The following is a 22,241-nucleotide window of genomic DNA, read 5'->3' on the forward strand; positions in this document are numbered from 1 at the left end:
TGTACTAATAATAATCCTAGTTATCCTATTGTTGGATACTTACACTTCCCCCGAGTTTTCACTATTATGAAAATTGCTTAACATCTTTAGATGTTAAGTCTTTGTTTGAGTTCCTATTCCCTTAGTATAGATTCCTGAAAGATGGTCTCACTTCCCTTAGGTCTTTGTTTAAGCCCTCAATGAGGCCCTTCTAGGCCATTCTGCCTTAAAACGGCAACCTTTCTCCCCTAATACTCCACATTCCTCTTTCCTGCTCTATCTTTCTCCTCAGCACTGATCACTATATAACAAATGATGACAGACTATATTATATTGTTGGTTTGTCTTTCCCAGTAGGACACAGGACAGGGAATTCTGCTGATCTTATTCAATGCTGTACCCCCGCACCCAGAACAGTGTTTGACACACAATACTCAGGTTTACTCATGAATTTAGGCGATTAATACAATATTACCAAATTCTTTTTCTGAAAGCCTACTTCCTCTAGCAAGACAGTACTCGTTTCTCTACACCCTCAACGGTACTATTTTAACTTAGAAAATCTTTGACAGTTGGATGGATGAAAAAAGGTTAATGTTCTCTGATTACTTGTGAGATTTAATTTTTAAAAATGGTTATTAGTCTTCTCAGAATTTTGTGATTTTCTAGATTAAAAGCTCTTTAGAAATTAAAAATATCAATATTTTAATATTTGTTATAAATATTTCCCCAGTTTTTTAACTTTACATTTAAAAGTATTTACATAAAAACATAAAACTTAGAGTCAAGTTATTAAGATTTTCCAAGATTTTTCCCCAATGCTTTTTAACCCTTTCCCACCTTAAGATCAGATAAATATTCATCTGTACATTCTCTCAGTTAGTTTGTGGCTTCTTCTTATTCCTTTTTATTACTGTTTTACATTTAACTTTTAAATTCATTTTGGAAAAAGATTGTTGGTTTTCCAACAGGAGCCCTTTAAAGGTGTTAAAATTTTTAAACATTTTAAATTAAAAATTTTAAAGCAAACGGTACCAAGTTAGATAAAAAATTCATTAAAAAATTTTGTGCATCTGAAGGAAGATCCTTTCCTTCAGCCACTTTGTTCAATTTTGCTGTTTATTTACATAAAATCTTGGGATAAAATGTGAAGAAAATCTTAACCAAGGTGACCCTCACGTACCTGGATAACATCGGCAGGCTTGTTTATATGTTCTTTAAAGACCAAGAGGGTAGGGGCGTAGATATTGATGTTGTATCGCCTCGTCATCTCTTCCGTCCCTCTCAAACCCACATATACATATCCAAATGATAAATAATCTTTGTATGCAAAGGCAGTCAACTGTTAAGGCATAACAGAGAGGAAGAAAATAAAACTACAGCAAGGATGTAGATGAGAAATCAAGTAGGGCTTTTTCACATCACTGAGCACAGAGACGCATGCCAGCTTATACAGCTCCACTGGGTCTTCCGTATCCTTGTATACTTCCATTCTATGGTGTTCCATGTGCAAAAACTGTAGCAACAAGGTAACTACAAACAACTCTCTTCTTTTTCGTAGTTAAAGCAAAATAATCATCTTCTTGAAATCTGTACTGGTCAGGAGGCACGGGTTTGGGGATTACCTGTACTGTAATTAGGTAAGATGGCAGTGACCATGCCACTGATCACACCTTCCTCTCCATCTCATGTCACAGTGACACGAGAGGTAGTGGGGAGTGTAGGTAGGCTGGGAGTGTAGTGGCGGAATCATTCAGAGGGCAGGTCTGAAGTCAATGGGAATTGCGCTCACCATGCTGTAGTGAGAACTTGAGTGGGTTATATGATCGCTCTAAGCCTCAGTATCTTGGTCTATGGAAACAAGGATAGTGGCTGGGCATGGTGGCTCACGCCTTTAATCCCAGCACTTTGGGAGGCCGAGGTGGGCGGATCACTTGAGGTCAGGAGTTCAAGACCAGCCTGGCCAACATGGTGAAACCCCACCTCTACTAAAACACAAAAATTAGCTGAGTGTGGTGGTGTGTGCCTGTAGTCCCAGCTACTCCGGAGACAGAGGTGAAAGAATTGCTTGAACCCGGTAGGCAGAGGTTGCAGTGAGTCTAGATCACACCACTGCACTCCAGCATGGGCAACAGAGTGACACTTGGTCTCCAAAAAAAACCCCAGCACAGTGGCTAACGCCTGTAATCCCAGCACTTTGGGAGGCTGAGGCGGGCGGGACAAGGTCAGGTCAGGAGTTCGAGAGCAGCCTGCCCAACATGGTGAAACCCTTCTCTACTAAAAATACAAAAATTAGCCGGGCATGGTAGCGCGCACCTGTAGTCCCAGCTACTTGGGAGGCTGAAGCAGAAGAATCACTTGAACCTGGGAGGTGGAGGCTGCAGTGAGCCGAGGAGATCACGCCACTGCACTCCAGCCTGGGCGACAGAGCGAGACTCTGTCTCAAAAAAAAGAGAAAAAAAAAAAGAAATAGGGATAGTATCTCCATCACTGGGTTCTTCTGAGGATTACATGATATGTGCATAGAAAGTACTAACACAGTAACTGGCATTAGTCGGTACTCAATGTATGCTGGTTATGTAAAATTTCTGGTCTTCAAACATTTCTCATGGAAGAAACTGTTTCTTATAAAAAAGACAAATAGGCTATAAGTTCCAACTCAGAGATTACTTTCCGCTAAAAAAAAAAAAAAAAAAAAGAGAGAAGAAAAGAAAAAGAAACCATTACCCCCCAGCATAGAAAGTACCTTGTATAACAGTGGCACAATGGGCGTTTGGTCAAACAGAAGGACATGAGGCTTATTCTCTTGCTGCCAGCCAGAAAGGAATCTGACATAATTTTTACCTGTAACCTTAAATTGAAAATAGAATGTTAGTCTCAATATTTAATTGTTAACAATTATATTATACTCCATTAGGAGAAAATAAACAAATCAAATAAGTGTAAAAAATTATTGCAAAAAATAAAAATGCAGACAACAAATCTTTTTGTCTTCATTTGGCTAAAGCTATTAAAAGAATGGCGATATTGATTTCCTATTTTCAATGAACTCTTACAGACTGAAATCATAATCCTGTCTGAAACAATTACTGACCATATTATAAAAATTGAGCTTCCAGAGTTGGTTCTTAGTTAATTATAGAGTATACTTCTTAATATACTAGCCAGTAGAAAATAATGCACAACTGCCCCTTTCAGTATCTATCTATCTATCTATCTGTCTATCTATCTATCTATCTATCATCTATCTATCATGCCTCAGTCTCACATCTATCTATCACGCCTCAGTCTCCCAGGTTGCCCCTCACCCTTTTTTCTGAGACAGGGTCTTGCTTTGTTGCCCAGGCTAGAGTGCAGTGGCATGATCATGGCTCATTGCACCCTCAACCTCCCAAACCTCCCAGGATCAAGTGATCCTCCCACCTCAGCCTCCTGAATAGCTGGGGCTACAGGCACATGGCACCATGCCTGGCGAATGTTTGCATTTTTTGTAGAGATCAGGTCTCCGTATGTTGCCCAGGCTGCTCTTGAACTTACGGACTCAAGCGATCCTCACACCTCAGCCTCCTAAAGTGCTGAGATTACAGGTGTGAGCCGCCACTCTAGGCCAGCTTGCTCTTTTAAATGGCTTAAATAAAAATAAGGTGGTCCACCCCCTCTATACATTATATAATTTCATTTATTGTTATCTGAATTGTTACTTTCCCCCACTGATATCTTAAAATATTCCTACTGAGAGAAATTAAAAACATGAATAAATTATCTAGCTAGAAATTTTTCATAGTCGTTAAAAAAAGTTTATCTTTCTATACTGCATCTAGAATGATTTATATAAAACTCAAATTTGATCATTTCACTCCTCTGCTCAAACCCCTACAATGGCTCCACGCGGGCCAAGGCCCAAGTTCCTTAAAGGAGCATGAAAGTGCTCTGAGGCCCCTCACAGGGAGATTCCTAATAACCTCTCCAACCCCCTCCTCTGTTGCTCACCAATGAAAACTTCTTACAAAGCAGGCTATTTCATGTCTCCAGATTTCTGCCTGCCTGCAACCCAACCTGGTCCAAGGGTCACTTCTGCCAGGAAGCCTTTCCTAACTCATTAGGATGGGCTCCAGCATACTGGAAATAACCACCTGCTTGGGAGCTGCTTGAAACGGCTACATTAATCTATGCCGGGCACGGAATAGATATTTTATATAAATGTTTGAGATCTATCAGGACAAGCTATCATTTTAGGAGCCTACAATACTCTCTGACCTTTTAAGTTAACTCTAACAAATATTTCTTCTACAGATAATGATCCCAGCAGGACAGTCTAGGAATAGCACTAGAAATATGATGAAAATTTTTTATGTTCACTTTCCCTGTATTCTTAAGAGAATGAATTATTTAAAGCAAAATGAGAGTCTTTTCCTAGTTACTTTGATCCCTAAATTAAGATATTGAAAAAATACATTAGGTGCTTAAATATGGAAATAATAGACCAATGTGAACTTTATCTGGCTTCTCTATTTCAACCTTTTCTTTGTGAAATTCATTCATATTATTGTCACTGTAAGTTTCTGAAGTTTCAAAAATAATATTTGCTTTCATGAAATCTGGCATTTTCCATAGATACGATCGTTAAACAAATAACCAAATATAATTAAATTTGAATAAAGACAAATATCTTCACATGAACAAATTTATGAGCCGGAAAGAAATCCCTAATTCTATGTAACATGTGATTGAATTTTTTTGTTTAGAAAATAGGCACTGTCATTTTAGGCTCAGATTCCTATGACAGTGTAAGATCTGCAAGATAGTTATTAATAGGAATTAATTCTTTCAGTCTCTGTACTTCATGTTTCAATTTTTAGTCTCCTACAGACTTCACTTACATGATTTAGTTTGAATAATTAATTAATATGTGGCTTGCCTTCCTCACAATGAAACTCAGGTTTGAGAGGACTACAGAAAATGTTCTGTGCCATCAACAGTCCTAGGCACCTCTTAAACTACTTCTCAGCCATGTTTTCCTTGATGGATACTTACTTTCTCCACCAAGTTCCCTGGAAGAAGACTTTCTACAAATTGTCGCAGATTTTCACGGACAACTGCATTGCGGAAGAAGGAGATTTTCCCATTAATGATTCCTAGGATAGAGGGCGTGCTGTGTGCCCCTAGGTGATGGGCCAGGCGTCTCTCATACCCAGCATGGACCACGCCAATTCCTACACCTGAAAAGAAGGAAGATCCAAGTGAAGCCTTTTTATGTCTCCATGGCAGCTGGAAAAAGTGCTAAGTAATTTTTTGGTGTGGAATTGAAATCCCGACCTCATAGGAAATGTCTTTCCTAACAGACTGTCTAGCATTCTTTCACTGCTGGAATTCTAGATTGGTTCAGTTTTTCTGCAGAGCAATCTGGCAATATCTAAGAAGAGCTACGTGTGTGTGTGTGTGTGTGTGTGTGTGTGTGTGTGTGTGTGTGTGCGTGCGCACGCGCGCATATACATAAAACAAAATGGGGTCATCTGATACTTATTTCACTTAATACTTGAACAACTTTTCTTGTTCTTTCATCCAACCATATATTTGGAGGGCCAGTTACTCTGCTAACACTGGAGACACATTCAATATTAAAGGCCAATAAATGTACATCTTCTTTTGGATGTCTACTAGACTTCTCAAGCTTAACATTTCCAAAAACGAACCTCTAATCTCCTCCCACAGACCTGTCCTACCCACGCCTTTGCCATTTCAGTTGATGACAGCTCCATCCTTCCAGTTACTCAAGGCAAAAACCGTAAGAGTCATCTTTGGCTTCTCTTATCTGTTGCACCCCACATCCAATCTGACGGCAAGTCTTGTTGGTTTTCTCTTTAGAAAATGTCTGGAATTCAACTGTTTTTCATCACTTTCATTATATGCCCTGCTCTGAGTCATCATTATCTCTCCTGCCTATGTTGCTGCAATAATATCCTAAATGCTCTCCCCCTATTTCTCCCTGTCTCCTGACAGTCTGTTCTTAACATAGCAGCCAGGCTGCTCCTTCTAAAACATAAAAAAGGATCACATCACTCCTCTGCCCAAACCCTGCAAAGACCCATTTCAGTTGGAATAAAATGCACAATCCTCACAGAGGCCAACAAGACCCTTTGTGTTTGGCCCCTGGTTCCCCATGCCCTCTTCTTCCACTCCTCCATCAGCCTTCCCCAGTCCCCAGCGTCCTTGCTGTGCTGTGAAGACAGTGGATGCTCCTGCCTCAGGGCCTTGGCGCTGGCTGTTCCTTCAGCCTGAAGTGTGCATCTCCCTGACTTCTGTGTAGCTGACTTCTTTACCAACTTCAAGTCCTGAATGCGGCCTACCGTGGCACCATATTTAAAACGGTACTCCCCACACTCAGGGTCCACACACAACCTGCTCACTTTAACTTTTTCCGCAGTGTTTACCATCTTCTAAGGTACCACCCACTTTCCTTCTGTCAATTGTTTATTGTCTGTCTCCCCTTCTAGAATGTAAGCCTCATGAAGGTAGAGATCCCTTTGTAGTCCACTGATGTATCCCCAACACCAGACCAGAGCCTGGCACATAGTAGGAGCTCACTGAAACTGGGCCATCAATCTATTTAATTCATTTATTGTTGCACATTGAAGTTGTGAGAGAGTAAAAACCAAACTGTTTTTCCTACTCACACTCAACACAATGCTTTCCCTGACACTCACTGTTTAAGAGATGGGGTCTCACTATGTTGCCCAAGCTGGTCTCAAACTCCTGGGCTCAAGCGATCTTCCTGCTTCAGCCACCTGAGTAGCTGGGATTTCAGGCACGTGCCACTATGCCCAACTCAATGCTTCCCTTCTGACACCACATGCTGTGGGGGTGGGGGTTCCCCATAAATCCTCCAGCAGACACCAATTGGGTATCAACTCAGTTCTGACACTATCTACCCAGAGGAAGCATCAGGTCCCGCAGGTGAAGGGTTCAGTCCCGTAAGATTGCTCCCACTTCAGACGCCATAAGTCCCAGGTTGTGTCCTGTACTTCTAACCAACTGGCTATAAATCAAAGGGTCCCATGACCCTCCTTGGGTTCAACTAACTTGCTCGAGCTGCTCACAGAACTCAGGGGAACATTCCTTATGGTTACTCATTAGGTATAAGGGATATTACAAAGGAGACAGATGATCAGCCAGAAGGAAGAGAGGTACATGGTAAGGTATATGGAAGGGTGGGAGCATCCTGCCCTCCCAGGACTCGCCACCCTCCAGGCACCTCCATCTGTTCAGCCACCTGGGAACTCTCAAACCCAGTAGTTCAGGGATTAAATATATATATATGTTCATTTTTTTGCCAGTAAATGTGAGGCTAGGACACCCCAGGCGAGGCTCCTTACTCAAACGCCTCTCCCATAGGGGAGGATGCCTGGGCCCTCTACTGTAGGCTCGGCTGAGGGGAGGTGGTGTAGACTGAGCCCACCCCCCAGGAAACCGAGCCAGAGTTCAGGGATTTTTATGAAGGCTTCATCATGCAGGCGTGATCAATTATTAACTCAATCTCCAGCCTCTCTCCTCTTTCTGGTGGATGAGGGTGAAACTTTCAAACTTCTAATCATGGTTTGGTTTTTCTGGTGACCAGCTCCCACACAGGGGCCCACTAAGAGTTGCCTCAGTAGAACAAAAGATGCTCCCATCCTGCAGGAAATTCCAAGGATTAGGAGCTGCGTGTCAGGAATCAGAGTAAAAGATCAAATACGAGAGCAAAAGATTATCTTAGCACCCCTATTGATGAGGCAATCTCAAGGGTTTTAGGAGATCTGTGCCAGGAACTGGGAACAAACACCAAAATATACATATATTTCTTATTATAAAGCACAATATTAAAAGTTGCTTTTAGCCTAATTCTTAACATTATAAGGAATGCTGATGGGCATCCTTGTACATCTTTGTACATACATCTTTGTGCTCCTGTGTGCTTATTTTCTAATTAGTAAATTCCTAAAATGAAATTGCTGAGTAAATGGCGGGGATCCCAAACTTAATGTTTTAAAACTGCTGAGCAGACTAAACCAAGCTCTCTGTAGGCTACCTGACTGTGACTGTTGCAGTCTCTCAAGGGCAGGAAATGAGGAGCCTTAGGAATTGAATAGTTCGCTTCCCTCATTTTACAGATACACAGAGAGGTTCAGAGAGGTAAAGTGACTTTTCCCAGGTTGCAGAGCTGACAAAATTGCAGAACAAGAATCCAAATTGGATTCTTGGCTCTTCTCTAGAGCCAAGTACAGTATACTATATCACACTGCAGTCATTAAAAATAACTATGGAACAATGTCAATAAATGGAAGCGCACAGAGAATTACATGAGCAGAAGAAAGAAAAAGAATAAAGCAGGCACATACATTGGGAGATTTGGTCATTCGTAAAGACAGAAGAGACATCACCTAGGGAGGTCAAGTGGCTACAAGACAAAGGCCCAAGGGAGGGATTATCACTTCTTGAGTGCCTTCTTTATCACGCCTAGAGCTTTATATACATTATACTTTTCATACTTACAATCACTCTGCAAGGTAAGTATTGCTATCTTTATGGCTGAGGAAACTGAAGCTGGGGGAGGGTGAGGCATCATGGTTTGTGTGCAGTGGAACCAGGATCTGAATCTAGTTCCAGCTGACCACAAAGCCTGGACTTCTTACTGCCTCCAATGACCACTTCTGCCCCAGGTTCTGAACATTAGAGGGATCAATTTCTCAGAGACTGACTCACCCTAAATGACCTTACCAGGGATTGCTATATAGATTGAATGCCAATTTATGAACTGATCCTGGGAAATATGCCTTTCTAGTAACAGTGCCATTCAGTATACCTTCTACCAGACCGAGCACGGACAGAAACCTGAATTAGAAACTGAAAAGTTGGCTGGGCATGGTGGTTCATGCCTGTAATACCAGTGCTTTGGGAGGCTGAGGCGGGAGGATCGCTTGTGACTAGGAGTTTAAGACCAGCCTTCACCATCTCTTTCCTATCTCCTGGAGTTTAAGACCAATCTTCACCATCTCTATTTTACCTATAAGAAAACTGAGACATGGAGAGGTGAAGTCCCAGGGTGACAGAGCTGGCAAGTGACGGTGATGGGATGTGAACCCAGAAAGTCTGGCTCTGGGATCTGTGATGATTAACGTGATGAGTCTAAAAAAAAGTTAGCTGGGCATGGCAGTGTGTGCCTCTAGTCCTAGCTACTTGGGAGGCTGTGGTTGGAGGAATAGAATAAAGAACGATAAATATTTGGTGTTTTAAATTTGTGGGGGTTTTTTTCTTTTCTTTTTTTTTTTTGAGACGGAGTCTCATTCTGTCGCCCAGGCCAGACTGCAGTGGCACAATCTCGGCTCACTGCAACCTCTACCTCCATGCCCAGTTAATTTTTGCATTTTTAGTAGAGACAGGGTTTCACCACATTGGTCAGGCTGGTCTTGAACTTCTGACCTCAGGTGATCCACCTGCCTTGGCCTCCCAAAGTGCTGGGATTACAGGCGTGAGCCAACATGCCCTTGATTTTATTTTATTTTATTTTTGAGACAGAGTTTTGCTCTGTTGCCTAGGCTGGAGTGCAGTGACTCAATCTTGGCTCACTGCAACCTTCACCTCCTGGGTTCAAGCAATTCTCCTGCCTCAGCCTCCCGAGTAGCTGAGATTACAGGCATGCGCCACCACACCTGGCTAATTTTTGTATTTTCAGCACAGACGGGATTTCACCATGTTGACCAGGCTGGTCTCGAACTCCTGACCTCAAGTGATCTGCACACCTCAGCCTATTGAAGTGCTGTGATTACAGGCGTGAGCCACCATGCCTGGCCAATTTGTGATATTTTTCTTCCTGAAAAGATATTTAAAGACAGGTACAATGGCATGCACCTCTAATCTCAGCTACTTGGGAGGCTGAGGCAGCAGGACTGCTTAAGCCCACGAGGTTGAGGTTGCAGTGAGCCATGATTGTGCCATTACACCCTGGCCTGGGCAACAGAATGACGTCTCTTAAGAAAAAAAAAAAAAGCCAGGCGCAGTGGCTCACACCTGTGATCCCAGCACTTTGGGAGGCCAACGTGGGCGGATCATGAGGTTAGGAGATCAAGACCATCCTGGTTAACACGGTGAAACCCTGTCTCTACTAAAAATACAAAAAAATTAGCCGGGCGTGGTGGCGGGTGCCTGTAGTCCCAGATACTAGGGAGGCTGAGGCAGGAGAATGGTGTGAACCTGGGAGGCAGAGCTTGCAGTGAGCAGAGATCGCGCCACTGCACTCCAGCCTGGGCAACAGAGCGAGACTCTGTCTGAAAAGAACAAAACAAAACAAAAAAGCAAAGCATATGTGACTTATTTCAGAAACATTATTTGATGTTTATATAAATTGATGCTTCTGGCTAATTTGCATACCCTGGGGAATTAAAAATACTATACTGAGGCTATGAGAGGGTCTTCCATGCACTAGTAAACATCTGTCATACCCATAATTTGAGATGCCAAACAGCTCTCACTAAGCAATCCTAAACACATATCACATCCTTTAGGGAAGTTCTTTTCCCTCCTCAGCTGCACATACACATTTATTTTCTCTCCACCTTTGAATAGGCCTTAGGGGATGGCACAGAGCCAACTGGAAGAACATGCCACTCATATGTGGCTAAATACAAACCTGCTGGTACACTAACTACAAGATGCAAAATAACGTGAAATGAAACAAAATCAAGAACACAGAACTAAAGTGGAAAAATGCATATTTTCGCCAGTATTTAGGATGACCTTTTTTCTAGACAGTATGAGACTCTTATATACTTAGAAATCCTTGAAAGACAGGAATTAGTCTTTTCTTTTTGTTTTTTTGAGACAGAGTTTCGCTCACTGCCCAGGCTGGAATGCAATGGTGTGATCTCGGCTCACTGCAACCTCCAACTCCAGGGTTCAAGTGATTCTCCTGCCTCAGCCTCCCGAGTAGCTGGGATTATAGGCACGTGCCACCACGTCCGGCTAATTCCGTATTTTTACTAGAGACAGAGTTTCAGCATTTTGGCCAGGCTGGTCTCGAACTACTGACCTCAGGTGATCTGTCTGCCTTGGCCTCCCAAAGTGCTGGGATTACAGGCATGAGCTACTGCGCCTGGACAGGAATTAGTCTTTCTTTTTTTTTCTTTTTATTTTTTTTCTTGAGACAGAGTCTCACTCTGTCACCCAGGCTGGAGTGCAGTGGCATGATCTCGGCTCACTGCAACCTCTGCCTCCTGGGTTCAAGCAATTCTCCTGCCTCAGCCTCCGCAGTAGCTGGGGCTACAGGCACCCGCCACCACTCCTGGCTGATTTTTGTATTTTTAGTAGAGATGGGGTTTCACCATGTTGGCCAGGCTAATCTCGAACTCCTGACCTCGTGATCTACCTGCCTCGGCCTCCCAAAGTGTTGGGATTACAGGCATGAGCCACCGTGCCCAGCAGTCTCTCTTTTTAAACAGGAAGTCACGGTGAATAAATTGCCAAACCCAGGTAATCACTAACTGATCATCCAAATCCGGTTTCCCTAAAATGATACTTGATTTCAAGATGCTCAACCTCCGGGCCACGCTGGTAGCTCTGCCTGCACCTTCCAGCAAGCACTAAAGGTGCTGAGATGATTGAGGTATGTTTCTTATTTGAGTTTCCTGGGCACAAGGACCATGATTTACTTATTTCTGAAGCAGTACAGTGCAGTGTTTAAGACGGTCAGACTCCTGGGTCCAACCTAATACTGATGCTTATGGGTAGTGTAATAATGAATTAGTTCCTTAACCTTCAATGCCTTAGTTCCCTCACCTGTAAAATAGGGATAATAATAGTCTCTCCTTCATTGAGTTGCTTTGGGGACAAAAATAATGCACAGAAAGCATTTACCACAATGCAAGGGAACTGAAATGTTCAATAAAAATTATTATTATTATATATCCTTTAGTGTCTAAGACAGTAATTGGAACATGTAAGTTGACTGAGAAAAAAGTTTCAAATAAAGGTATCTGTTTCATAGGCAAGGAGTTAGAAAATATAGAAGGAATTTCTTGTCATCTTTGTCTACTCCTTCAGCAAAACATTATTCTGTGCTTGCGAATGTGAGGTCGGTGTTAATTCTCTGTGTATATATTTCCTCTTCAACCAAATGGTGAGCTCAAGGTCAGGGATGGTGCTAATTCTGGGCCCTCTTCCACAGCACACTTCTCTTTAAACATTGGATGCTTTTACACACTAGTTTTTACCAGTGTGTGACTAAAGATTCCTTAGCTGACTTCCAACCTCCTTCAAGGCTCAGCTCACAATAAGTAAAAAAATTGGTGCTTCAGAGTCACAGAGCTGAAGAAAGCAGACTAATACATTTAAGAAAGATTTTCAAAAAGGGTTTATAGAATAGGCAATTTAAAAAATTTGCTTTGGGGCCAGGCATGGTGGCTCCCGCCTGTCATCCCAGCACTTTGGGAGGCTGAGGCAGGCAGATCACTTGAGGTCAGGAGTTCAAAGCCGGCCTGGCCAACGTGGCGAAACCCTGTCTCTACTAAAAATACAAAAATTAGCTGGGCGTGATGGTGGGTGCCTGTAATCCCAACTACTCGGGAAGTTGAGGCAGGAGAATCACTTGAACCCTGGAGGTGGAGGTTGCAGTGAGCTGAGATCACACCACTGTACTCCAGCCTGGGCAACAGAACGAGACTCCATCTTGAAAAAAAAAAGTCATCGATATAAATATCTTTCAATGAATAAAATTATCTTACCCAATTCTTCCAGTTCTTGAACGACTTCTTTCCACACAGGCTCGATATGAATGCAGCTAAAGCACCAATCAGAGGTGATCTTGATGAGGTAGGGTTTCTTGAAGCTATCTGGAACCACTTCATTCACATAATGTGAAAAGTGCAATAAATACTTTTCGTCAATTGAGTCCCGCCGTTCAGAATTAAAAGGGAAGTGAAAAAAGGATTCATCAAAATAAAAATTTTCATGGAAATGGCGGAAGCGATACTCTCGCTGCTGTTGCTGCTTCTGGTAGCCCTGGTTCTCTCCAGCGTCTCCATATTGATCATAATTTGATCTCTTTTCTTCATTTGAAAGAATCTATAAAGGAAGGGAAAAAAAATCTAAACAACAACAAAAGGTTCATCCAAAAGACTTTTTTGTAAGCAGCTTGAAAGACATAGGAAGAAAATAAATGCGGCCAGGCACGGTGGCTCACACCTGTAATCCCAGCACTTTGGGAGGCTGAGGCAGGTGGATCACTTGAGGTCGGGAGTTCGAGATCAGCCTGACCAACATGGAGAAACCCCGTCTCTACTAAAAATACAAAAAATCAGCCGGGAGTGGTGGTGCATGCCTGTAATCCCAGCTACTCGGGAGGCTGAGGTAGGAGAATTGCTTGAACCCAGGAGGCGGAGGTTGAGGTGAGCCAAGATGGTGCCACTGCACTCCAGCCTAGACAACAAGAGCGAAACTCTGTCTCAAAAAAGAAACAAAATAAAATAAAATAAAATAAATGCAAAAATTATGACACAATTGTGTGAGGCCAAGGTTTGGAGGATCCCTTGAAGCCAGGAGTTCAAGACCAGCCTGGACCACATAGCAAGACTTTGCTACAAAAAGAAAAAAAAAATCAGCCAGGCATGGTGGTGCGTGCCTATAGTCCTAGCTACTTGGGATGGTGAGGTGGGTGGGAGATTGCTTGAGCCCAGGAGTTCAAGGCTGCAGTGAGCTGTGATCGCATCACTGTACTCCAGCCTGGGTGACAGAGACAGACTGTCTCTTAAGAAAAAAGAAAAAAGATTATGACATAATTAGATATTCTTTTTCTTTTTGAGATAGGGTCTCACTCTGTCACCCAGGCTGGAGTGAAGTGGCATGATCACAGCTCACTACAGCCTCCATCTCTCAGGGTCAACCTTCCATCTCAGCCTCCTGAGTAGCTAGGACCATCAGCACATGCCACCATGCGCCTGGCTAATTTTTGTATTTTTCACCATGTTGTCTAGGCTGGTCCTGAATTCCTGAGTTTAAGCGATCTGCATGCCTCAGCCTCCCCAAGTGCTGGGATTACAGGGCGTGAGCAGCCATCAGGTCCAGCCGATTAGATATTCTAAATGTAGTCATTCAAAAGAATGAGAAACTCTTCTTTCACTAGAGAAACATTAAAGAACAGTCAAGACCAAAATATTTCAGTTTAGGTACTCATGCTCATCTTGGCATTAAAGATTTCAAACTACCATAACATTAAACACTTCAGCAAAACAAATACAACGTAACATAATGTTGATCACCAGGGCTCAATAACAAGAAAATTGACCTGGTCATATCTGGTGAGTTGGACTAATTCAAACCAAGATAAGAAAAGCTATGAACACCAAATAGCTATAGTCTAGTGCCTTGTCTGTTAGTCGACTTTGTTTCACAAAATAACTTTGAAGTCTAAAATTCAGGAATCTGTTTTAGAATGATGATGTGTTATTCTATGAGCTAAGCACTGTCTGCTGAAGGGCATTCCCTACACAAATCAAAAAGCCACTGAATTCTCTTTGATGCATATTCCAGACCAATCTACTTAAGCTGACATATTGGAAAATTATTGAAAATCTTGTGTTTAAATGTATTTGTTACCTTGCGCCACTTTAATAAATATAGGCGATTTGGTATGTGATTCTTTAATGCAAATTTCTAAGAAGGCAATAGAGACACATACAGACATACTCAGGGTACTTCTACAATTCTAGTTAAAGCCTTTAAAATAGGCCAGTTTTTCCAAGAGCTGTTCAGGCTCTTGTTTCGATATATTGGATGTGGCCAAATATGTTCTATTATTTTTTATTTTATTTTATTTTTCGAGACGCAGTCTCCCTCTGTTACCCAGGCTGGAGTACAGTGCCTCGATCTCTGCTCACTGCAACCTCCGCCCCCCGGGTTCAAGCGATTCTCCTGCCTCAGCCTCCTGAGTAGCTGGGATTACAGGCACATGCCACCACGCCCGGCTAATTTTTTTTGTATTTTTAGTAAAGACAGGGTTTCAGCATGTTGGTCAGGCTGGTCTCGAACTCCTGACCTCGTGATCCACCCACCTCGGCCTCCCAAAGTGCGGGGATTACAGGCGTGAGCCACTGCATCCAGTTTGTTCTCTCTATTATAATCTAGAAACTGCGTCAAGGGCATGGGGAACATGACCTTTCTGAGAACTTTACAAAACTCATCACCTCCTAAGTCATATTTTATAAGAGCTAATGGATGCATCACAAAGCTGGACACGATACCTCATAAGCCTTACTGATTTGAATGAACTTGTCTTCTGCTCCAGGATCTTTGTTTTTGTCAGGATGCCTGAAACACAAATGGGCAGGCAGTGAGAACAGATTTAACTTTTAATGCACAGTCATTTAATGTCCTTTTCCACAGAGTTCACTACAGAGGCAAATGGAGGGCTATTCTGTTAGGAAAGTTTCTTAAAATAAATGATAGAGGCAATCAGTTGCTTTACGTGACTATAATCAATGAAACTTTGAAACAGGCAATTTTTTCCCAAAGCACTCCAGTGGGGCACGTTTTCAAAGCACCATGTAATACTGCAGCATTTCACAGAGGAAGGTGGGAAATGGTGCATGTCTGTACACTGCTCCCAAACACTGCTAAAGCTGGCTGAAGGCTAAATCATTTATCTCTAAGAACCCATGTCTTCTCCTAGGATGGCAACATTTCATCCCAATGCCAGAATGATATCAGGATGCTAGAATGCTATTGTTTCTTCTGACAACACAGGTAGACATGAGAAATAGCTTTTAGGATAGACTAAATTCATTCAGTAACAATCAGGTTTCAAACTGCACTTGTGCCTGACTTTCAAATTAGAACATTTTTCATTATTATTGTGGTTATCTCATTCTGCCTACTATTGCCTTTTACCTGGATAAAGATTTCAAGGCCACTTTTTTTTTTTGAGACAGGGTCTCACTCTGTTGCCCAGACTGGAATGCAGTGGTACAATCTTGGCTCACTGCAACCTCTGCCTCCCAGGCTCAAGCGATTCTCCTGCCTCAGCCTCCCGAGTAGCTGGGATTACAGGCCTGTGCCACTACCACCCAGCTAATTTTTGTATTTTTAGTAGAGATTGGGTTTCACCATGTTGGCTGGGCTGGTCTCAAACTCCTGACCTCAAATGATCCACCTGTCTCGGCCTCCAAAAGTGCTGGGAATACAGGTGTGAGCCACCACGCCCGGCCTCAATGCCACATGTTTAACATTTTTTGCCATGTTGTCCAGGCTGGTCTCAAATTCCTGGACTCATGCCATCCTCCTGCCTTGGCCTCCCAAAGTGCTGGGATTACAGGTGTGAGCTACCACACCCGGCCAGCTTTGGAGATTTTAAAGTTCTGGAGAGTAAGGGCTAGGTTTACTTCCTTGAAAGCCCCTAAAACCTAAATCAGTGTTTTATACAGACTGATTTTTCAATGTTCACTTTTAGAGACTTTCTATGACAGTATTCTTTACATAATCACTTTTGGTGACTTCCAGTAAATTTCCTCTGACATAGGTTCTGGAAAGAAAAACAATTCACTGGGAAGCAAACGACTATTAAGGACACACCAAGCACATTGGAATAAAAAAAAAATCTACAACTTAATGGATTTATTCTAGCAGGAATATGTTTGAATGAATTAACCACATATTCTGATTTCTCTACAAATAAGGAAACTCCAAATTGTTGACTGTTGAGTTTAAAAATCATTCCTTCCTTAACCATTTAATCCTTGCTATAAGTATTAGTGGGGGAAAAAAAGTCTCAGCTAGTCATAATGAAAACAGCATGACTTAAGGAAACGAGATGGAGACTCCAAAGCATTTCTGGATGATAAAAACAAAACAAAATAAAAAAACCCAAAAAAACCAACAAAACCAACCAACCAACCAAACCACCAGGCTGACGACTGAGTGGATCAAAAATTATGCAACCATACAAATGAAGATTTAACACATAGAACTCTGTAGAAAAAGGGTAGGAAGAGGCTTTTTAGGAGAATGAACCCAAGAGAGAGTCTTGGGGCAGCTAGGTTAGAAAACACAGATCCTGAAACAGAGGAGGGCAAGGCTGAAGAACAGGGAGGAAACCACAGCACTTTCAGCTGTATTCATTCGGAATACTTTCCTAATTGTGGGAAGACACCACAAGGTTGAAAACATAAAAAAAAAAAAAAATTCAGCCATAGGAAAGTATTGTCCAATGCTATTTTCAGTTAATATGAAATTATTTCAGGAACTGCAATATAATACACAATCTTTAAAATTCAAAGTAGAGGAAATATTGTATGTAGTATCTACTGGCTCTCTAGTTACCTCTTAAAGGAATAAAAACAAAGATAGAGAAGGTAATACAGCAAAGAATTAGACAAAATAATTTACTGTTCAGTTTACTGCATAACCATGTCACACCAATCTGCCATTCTTTGGGTGGGAGGAGTTATTTATTTGGCTAATGTGGATAACAAACAAAAAGTACCTACAATAAAACCTAATTTTTGGGAGAGAAACATAGTTTTCCTAAGGGAAAAAGTAAGGTCAAATGGTTTCACCAAGCAAAGGAAAATTCTTAAGCAGTCTAAGAAACACTTAGAAAAATGTATCAGAGGAAGGCTCCAGATCCAATTCAACAAGTAACCACTTCCCCCTGCTATAGCTCATTCTGAAAAGTCAAACTGGGAAACACTGCTATTTTCAGTGTACATCAAGCCATTAGTAAGCAAAACTTAAACTATTCCAAGTGACAAAGCATTGTCATAGCCAAAACCGCAGAAAATAACAGTAGAGCAAAATTAAAAACATAAAGTAAAATTTTAGACTTTTACTGGATGACACACTCAATACATTTCTATGGTGATTCCTAGAATCATACATTCCATACATTCCTAGAGAGAATCTAATTAAAAAAGAGAAGAATATGACTCATTTAATTAATATCATAACACCCTTTTCAGCTCTGGAAGACAGAAAAGTCAAAGCTATACATTTTAATAGGTCCCACATACTCAAGCTGTCATTTGTGTTCTTAAAATATTGTCAAAGGCTATGTCCTGTCCAAAAGAATGTTGTTACCTTATGAATTGGCTGCAGATTTATATATCTTGCTTTAAACATAAAGAGGCAAGAGTCTGAAATGATGTAGAACAACCTTGGTATAAAGAGTCCCTGGAAGGAGGTCATGTATAATTAGAGACTGTTTTTTTGGCATCCAATTCTGGATTTCTCATGGAATATGGTCTAAAATATTTATTTAAAAAATATATTTTCAATGATCTTTACCTTTATTTCAACCAGTTTAATGCTAAAATACACCTGTTCACTGAAGCAGAACAGTGTCAGGCGCAGTCACGCATGCAGTCTGCATCACGCATCACCTCAATGTGGCAGTTTTGCTTCTGGATAACTTCCTATTTGCATTTAGCTCCTCCCCAGCCAACCTAGCTCACTCACCCTTACTCATGCCTAGATGTGTAAATGATTAAAAAACAATAAAGCAATGGACTATTGATGCAGAGGGTCAAACTACGGAACCCAGAGGTACCACAGATTTACCAACTCTAAGCCTCCATCTTCTCATCTATAAAGCAGAGACACTGGCCGAGCATGGTGGCTCACGTCTGTAATCCCAGCACTTTGGGAGGCCGAGGTGGACAGATCACTTGAGGTCAGGAGTTTGAGACCAGCCTGACCAATATGGCGAAACCCTGTCTCTACTAGAAATACAGCAATTAGCTGGGTGTGGTGGTGCACGCCTGTAGTCCCAGCTACTTGGGAGGATGAGTCAGGAGAATCTCTTGAACCCAGGAAGCAGAGGTTACAGTAAGCCAAGATCGTGCCACTGCATTCCGGCCTGCGTGACAGAACGAGACTCCATCTCAAAAAAGAAAGAGACACTGATACCCTCCTTCATAGGCTCATTATAAGGTTTAAATGAGATAAAAAGCATAGAACCAGGAGGTTAGCATGTGGTAGGTGCTCAGTGATGGTACCTTTCCCAAACTTTCTTCCATTCCTCATGGTTGGTACAGCCAGCTTGGAGTCACCTGTGTCCTTTCCATCCTTTCCTCCTTCTGCTGCTCCCCCTCCATCTATATGATCCAACACTTCTGCTTCTTTGGCATGGCCAAGGCATTGGTGGAAGAAACTGATGACATTTGTCCAAAGTTTTAGATTTATTGCTACCCTGCTAATTGCTATCCTGATAACTTCAGGCAAAATTACAATTTTCTGTAAGATTTTTTTTTTGAGATGGGTCTCACTCTGTTGCCCAGGCTGGAGTGCAGTGGCGTGATTATAGCTCACTGCAGCCTCGAACTTCTGGGTTTTTTTTTTTTCATAGAGATGGGGTGTCACTATGTTGCCCAGGCTGGTCTCAAACTCCTGGGCTCAAACGATCCTCCCACCTCAGCCTCCCAAAGTGCCGGGATTACAAACATGAGCCACCATGCCAGGCCAATTTTTTTTTAAAGTAATATATAGTCAGCCCTCTGTATCTGTTGGTTTCACATCCATGGATTCCACCAACCAAAATATAATATTTTCTATTTTGAAATATTCAAAAATATTTTTAAAAAACTGCATCTGTACTGAACACATACAGACTTTTTTCTTGTCATTATTCCTTAAACAATAACAGTATAACAACCATTTGCACAGCAGTTACATTGTATTAGCTATTATAAGTAAGCTAGAGATGATTTAAAGTATATGAGAGGATGTGCATAGATTATATGCAAATACTATGCTATTTTATACAGGGACTTGAGCATCCAATGACTTTGGTATCCCTGGGGATCGTGGAACCAAGACCTCATGGATATCAAGAGACAACTATCCTTGGTTTCTGAATTTTTTTTTTTTTTTGGAGGCAAAAGGCTATTACTCTTAACTTTTTTTCAAAGTGTAGAAATTAATAATTTAGAGAATAGGGTTGTATAGTGTTCCTGTTTAGCAATTACACTCATAAAGTTACTTTATGCATAATGTATTATGGGAAGGGTAGCATATCCATTATTGACTATATATACATTTTTTTAAAATTAAAGCTTCTTACTTTAACATTAAATATGCTAACAGTATCTAAGGCAATTCTTTAAGCCAAAGTATTCCTAAAAGGGAGTTTCAGAGTAAACATAGGCTTTGGATCTTATCGCCAACAATTATAGAACATGAACATTAGCTCTCCTGAGTAAAATATTTTAGACAGATATATATATTGAACATAGAAACAGAGACAAATAAAAGCTAGTCATAATTTAGACTTCATCCCTGCTAAGACTGTTTAGTTTATGTTAAACCTCTATTTCTTTGTTTCACCTACCATTCCCGGGCGAGCTTCTTATAAGCCTTTTTAATATCAGCCTGACTGGCTGTTCGGCTGACCCCTAGGACTTTGTATGGGTCAAAATCCAACGCAGACAGAATTTGCAGGATCAGAACCAGAACTATCAAGAACTGCCAGGAAATGCTCAACTTTCTCACTTCCATTTCTCTTCCTTTCCAGAGCTGAAATGATTGAAGAGGCAATGAGTTTCAGTGGCAGAAACCTGGACAGTCTTGCTTTTTAGGTAAAGGTATAAGATATACAGATGAAAACCAAAACCAGCAAAAGGTATTTTGCAGGAAAAGTGTCAAGCTGTTGAACTATATCTTAAAATAAAAATCTCGCTACTACTTTGGAATATCACAAGTGAGAACTATTACAGATGAAAAGATGAGTAATACGAATAGCAACTCTCCAGAATACTTGGACTAGAAAAGCTTTAGAAATGAATGAAAATGAATGGGATGCAGAAATAATAAATAAATGAGAGAAAACCTAAATAGGATAATCAGGACAACTACCTCTCAAATACATGATTTCATTTATTCTGATAAGAATAAAGAAAATAAATGGGTTAAGAATACTTCACTGAGTACATGTTAAACAAACTCATGAAACTGTAAGATTTACCATGTACGAAACTACAAAATGAGATGTTGTGACATTCTTGGGCATTAAATAAGTACAAACATGGACGTGAAACACTCTCAAAAAACTGTGTAGTTAGGACGCAGTATGCCTCAATTCTATTCTTTCTCACCACACCCATTCAAACAAGAAAATGAGAAGCTGCTCTTTAATCATTAGCAATATGGTTTGTTTTTTTTTTGTTTTTTTTTTTTTTTTTTTTTGAGAAGGAGTTTCACTCTTGTTGCCCAAGCTGGAGTGCAATGATGGGATCTCAGCTCACTGCAACCTCCGCCTCCCAGGTTCAAGCAATTCTCCTGTCTCAGCCTCCCCAGTAGCTGGGATTACAGGCATGCGTCACCCCGCCTAGCTAAGTTTTTGTATTTTTAGTAGAGACGGGGTTTCACCATTTGGCCAGGCTAGTTTTGAACTCCTAACCTCAGGTGATCCACCCGCCTCGGCCTCCCAAAGTGTTGGGATTACAGGCGTGAGCCATCGCGCCGGCCAATATGGTCATTATTAATGGAAACCTCAGATGAGAAAAAGTGGCAAGAAAAAATTTAGTTTTACATGTGAAGAAGAATTAACGGCAAAGACCAAATAGCAGGCGTGGTCGTTAAAAGTTTCAAGCTCCATCTCTGGTGAGTACAGTGACTTAATTCATTGTGAATTTTGGAAATAATCCTGGCTGGTTAATGAACAGGGTAGTGCAGGAACTGTAGATATTTTTACTCCACAATTATGATCGCTGTTATACCCTACAATGTTTTTTTTTCAAGGAACACATTTATCTTGATTTCTCATAAGTTAATACAGTTTTAAGGTTCAAGTGTCCACTGTGACACCTTACTGAAGAGGGACAAAGCTGTAACAGTGGTGGATTTCCGTAAGTGCAAATTTAATGCCGCCTGGGAGTCCTCACAAAATTGACTAATCTGATGATCAACGTTTAAAATTGCATACGTGCTGAATAAAATCCTAAAACAAACCAGTTTCTTCTTTGTTAAGGCAACCTATTATATCCTGCAAAACATGTGAAGGCGATGTAGCTACTGGTTAAGCATATGGGTTGAAGACTGGGATCTATTCTCCACTACTTTATTACCTTGGGCAAATTATTTAAACTTACTAAGCATCAGCGTCCTTATTCATAAAATGGGAATGAATACCTTGAAGGATCATCACGTGGGGACTAAATGCATGTAAAGGGTTTACCGAGCCCAGAGTCAACAGTCAATAAATGGTCGTTAGTGCTATTATTTCTACCATGCAGTACGATCGCTGCCTT

The 22,241-nt window shown here is 41.3% G+C and overlaps 1 protein-coding gene and 1 non-coding gene across 4 annotated transcripts in view; both read right to left on the reverse strand.

Moving 5' to 3' along the window:
* Positions 1–22,241, reverse strand: part of DNAJC16 (DnaJ heat shock protein family (Hsp40) member C16) — a 45,856-nt gene that overhangs the window by 23,078 nt on the left and 537 nt on the right. For 2 of the 3 annotated variants that reach the window (XM_009234890.4, NM_001131778.1), the window contains 6 exon segments: positions 20,324–20,508; positions 15,246–15,312; positions 12,732–13,071; positions 5,014–5,198; positions 2,726–2,830; positions 1,163–1,321 (listed from right to left, as the gene is read on the reverse strand). In XM_009234890.4, coding sequence (XP_009233165.1) covers positions 1,163–1,321; positions 2,726–2,830; positions 5,014–5,198; positions 12,732–13,071; positions 15,246–15,312; positions 20,324–20,490 — 1,023 coding nt within the window. In that variant the 5' untranslated portion in view covers positions 20,491–20,508. 3 annotated transcript variants of the gene reach the window in all.
* LOC112131440 (small Cajal body-specific RNA 21) lies at positions 7,315–7,454 on the reverse strand. Its single transcript, XR_002913512.1, has one exon. It is a non-coding gene; the product is annotated as a small Cajal body-specific RNA 21 (non-coding RNA).

The sequence above is a fragment of the Pongo abelii genome, chromosome 1 (assembly GCF_028885655.2).
Source record: "Pongo abelii isolate AG06213 chromosome 1, NHGRI_mPonAbe1-v2.0_pri, whole genome shotgun sequence".
Classification (NCBI taxonomy): domain Eukaryota; kingdom Metazoa; phylum Chordata; class Mammalia; order Primates; family Hominidae; genus Pongo; species Pongo abelii.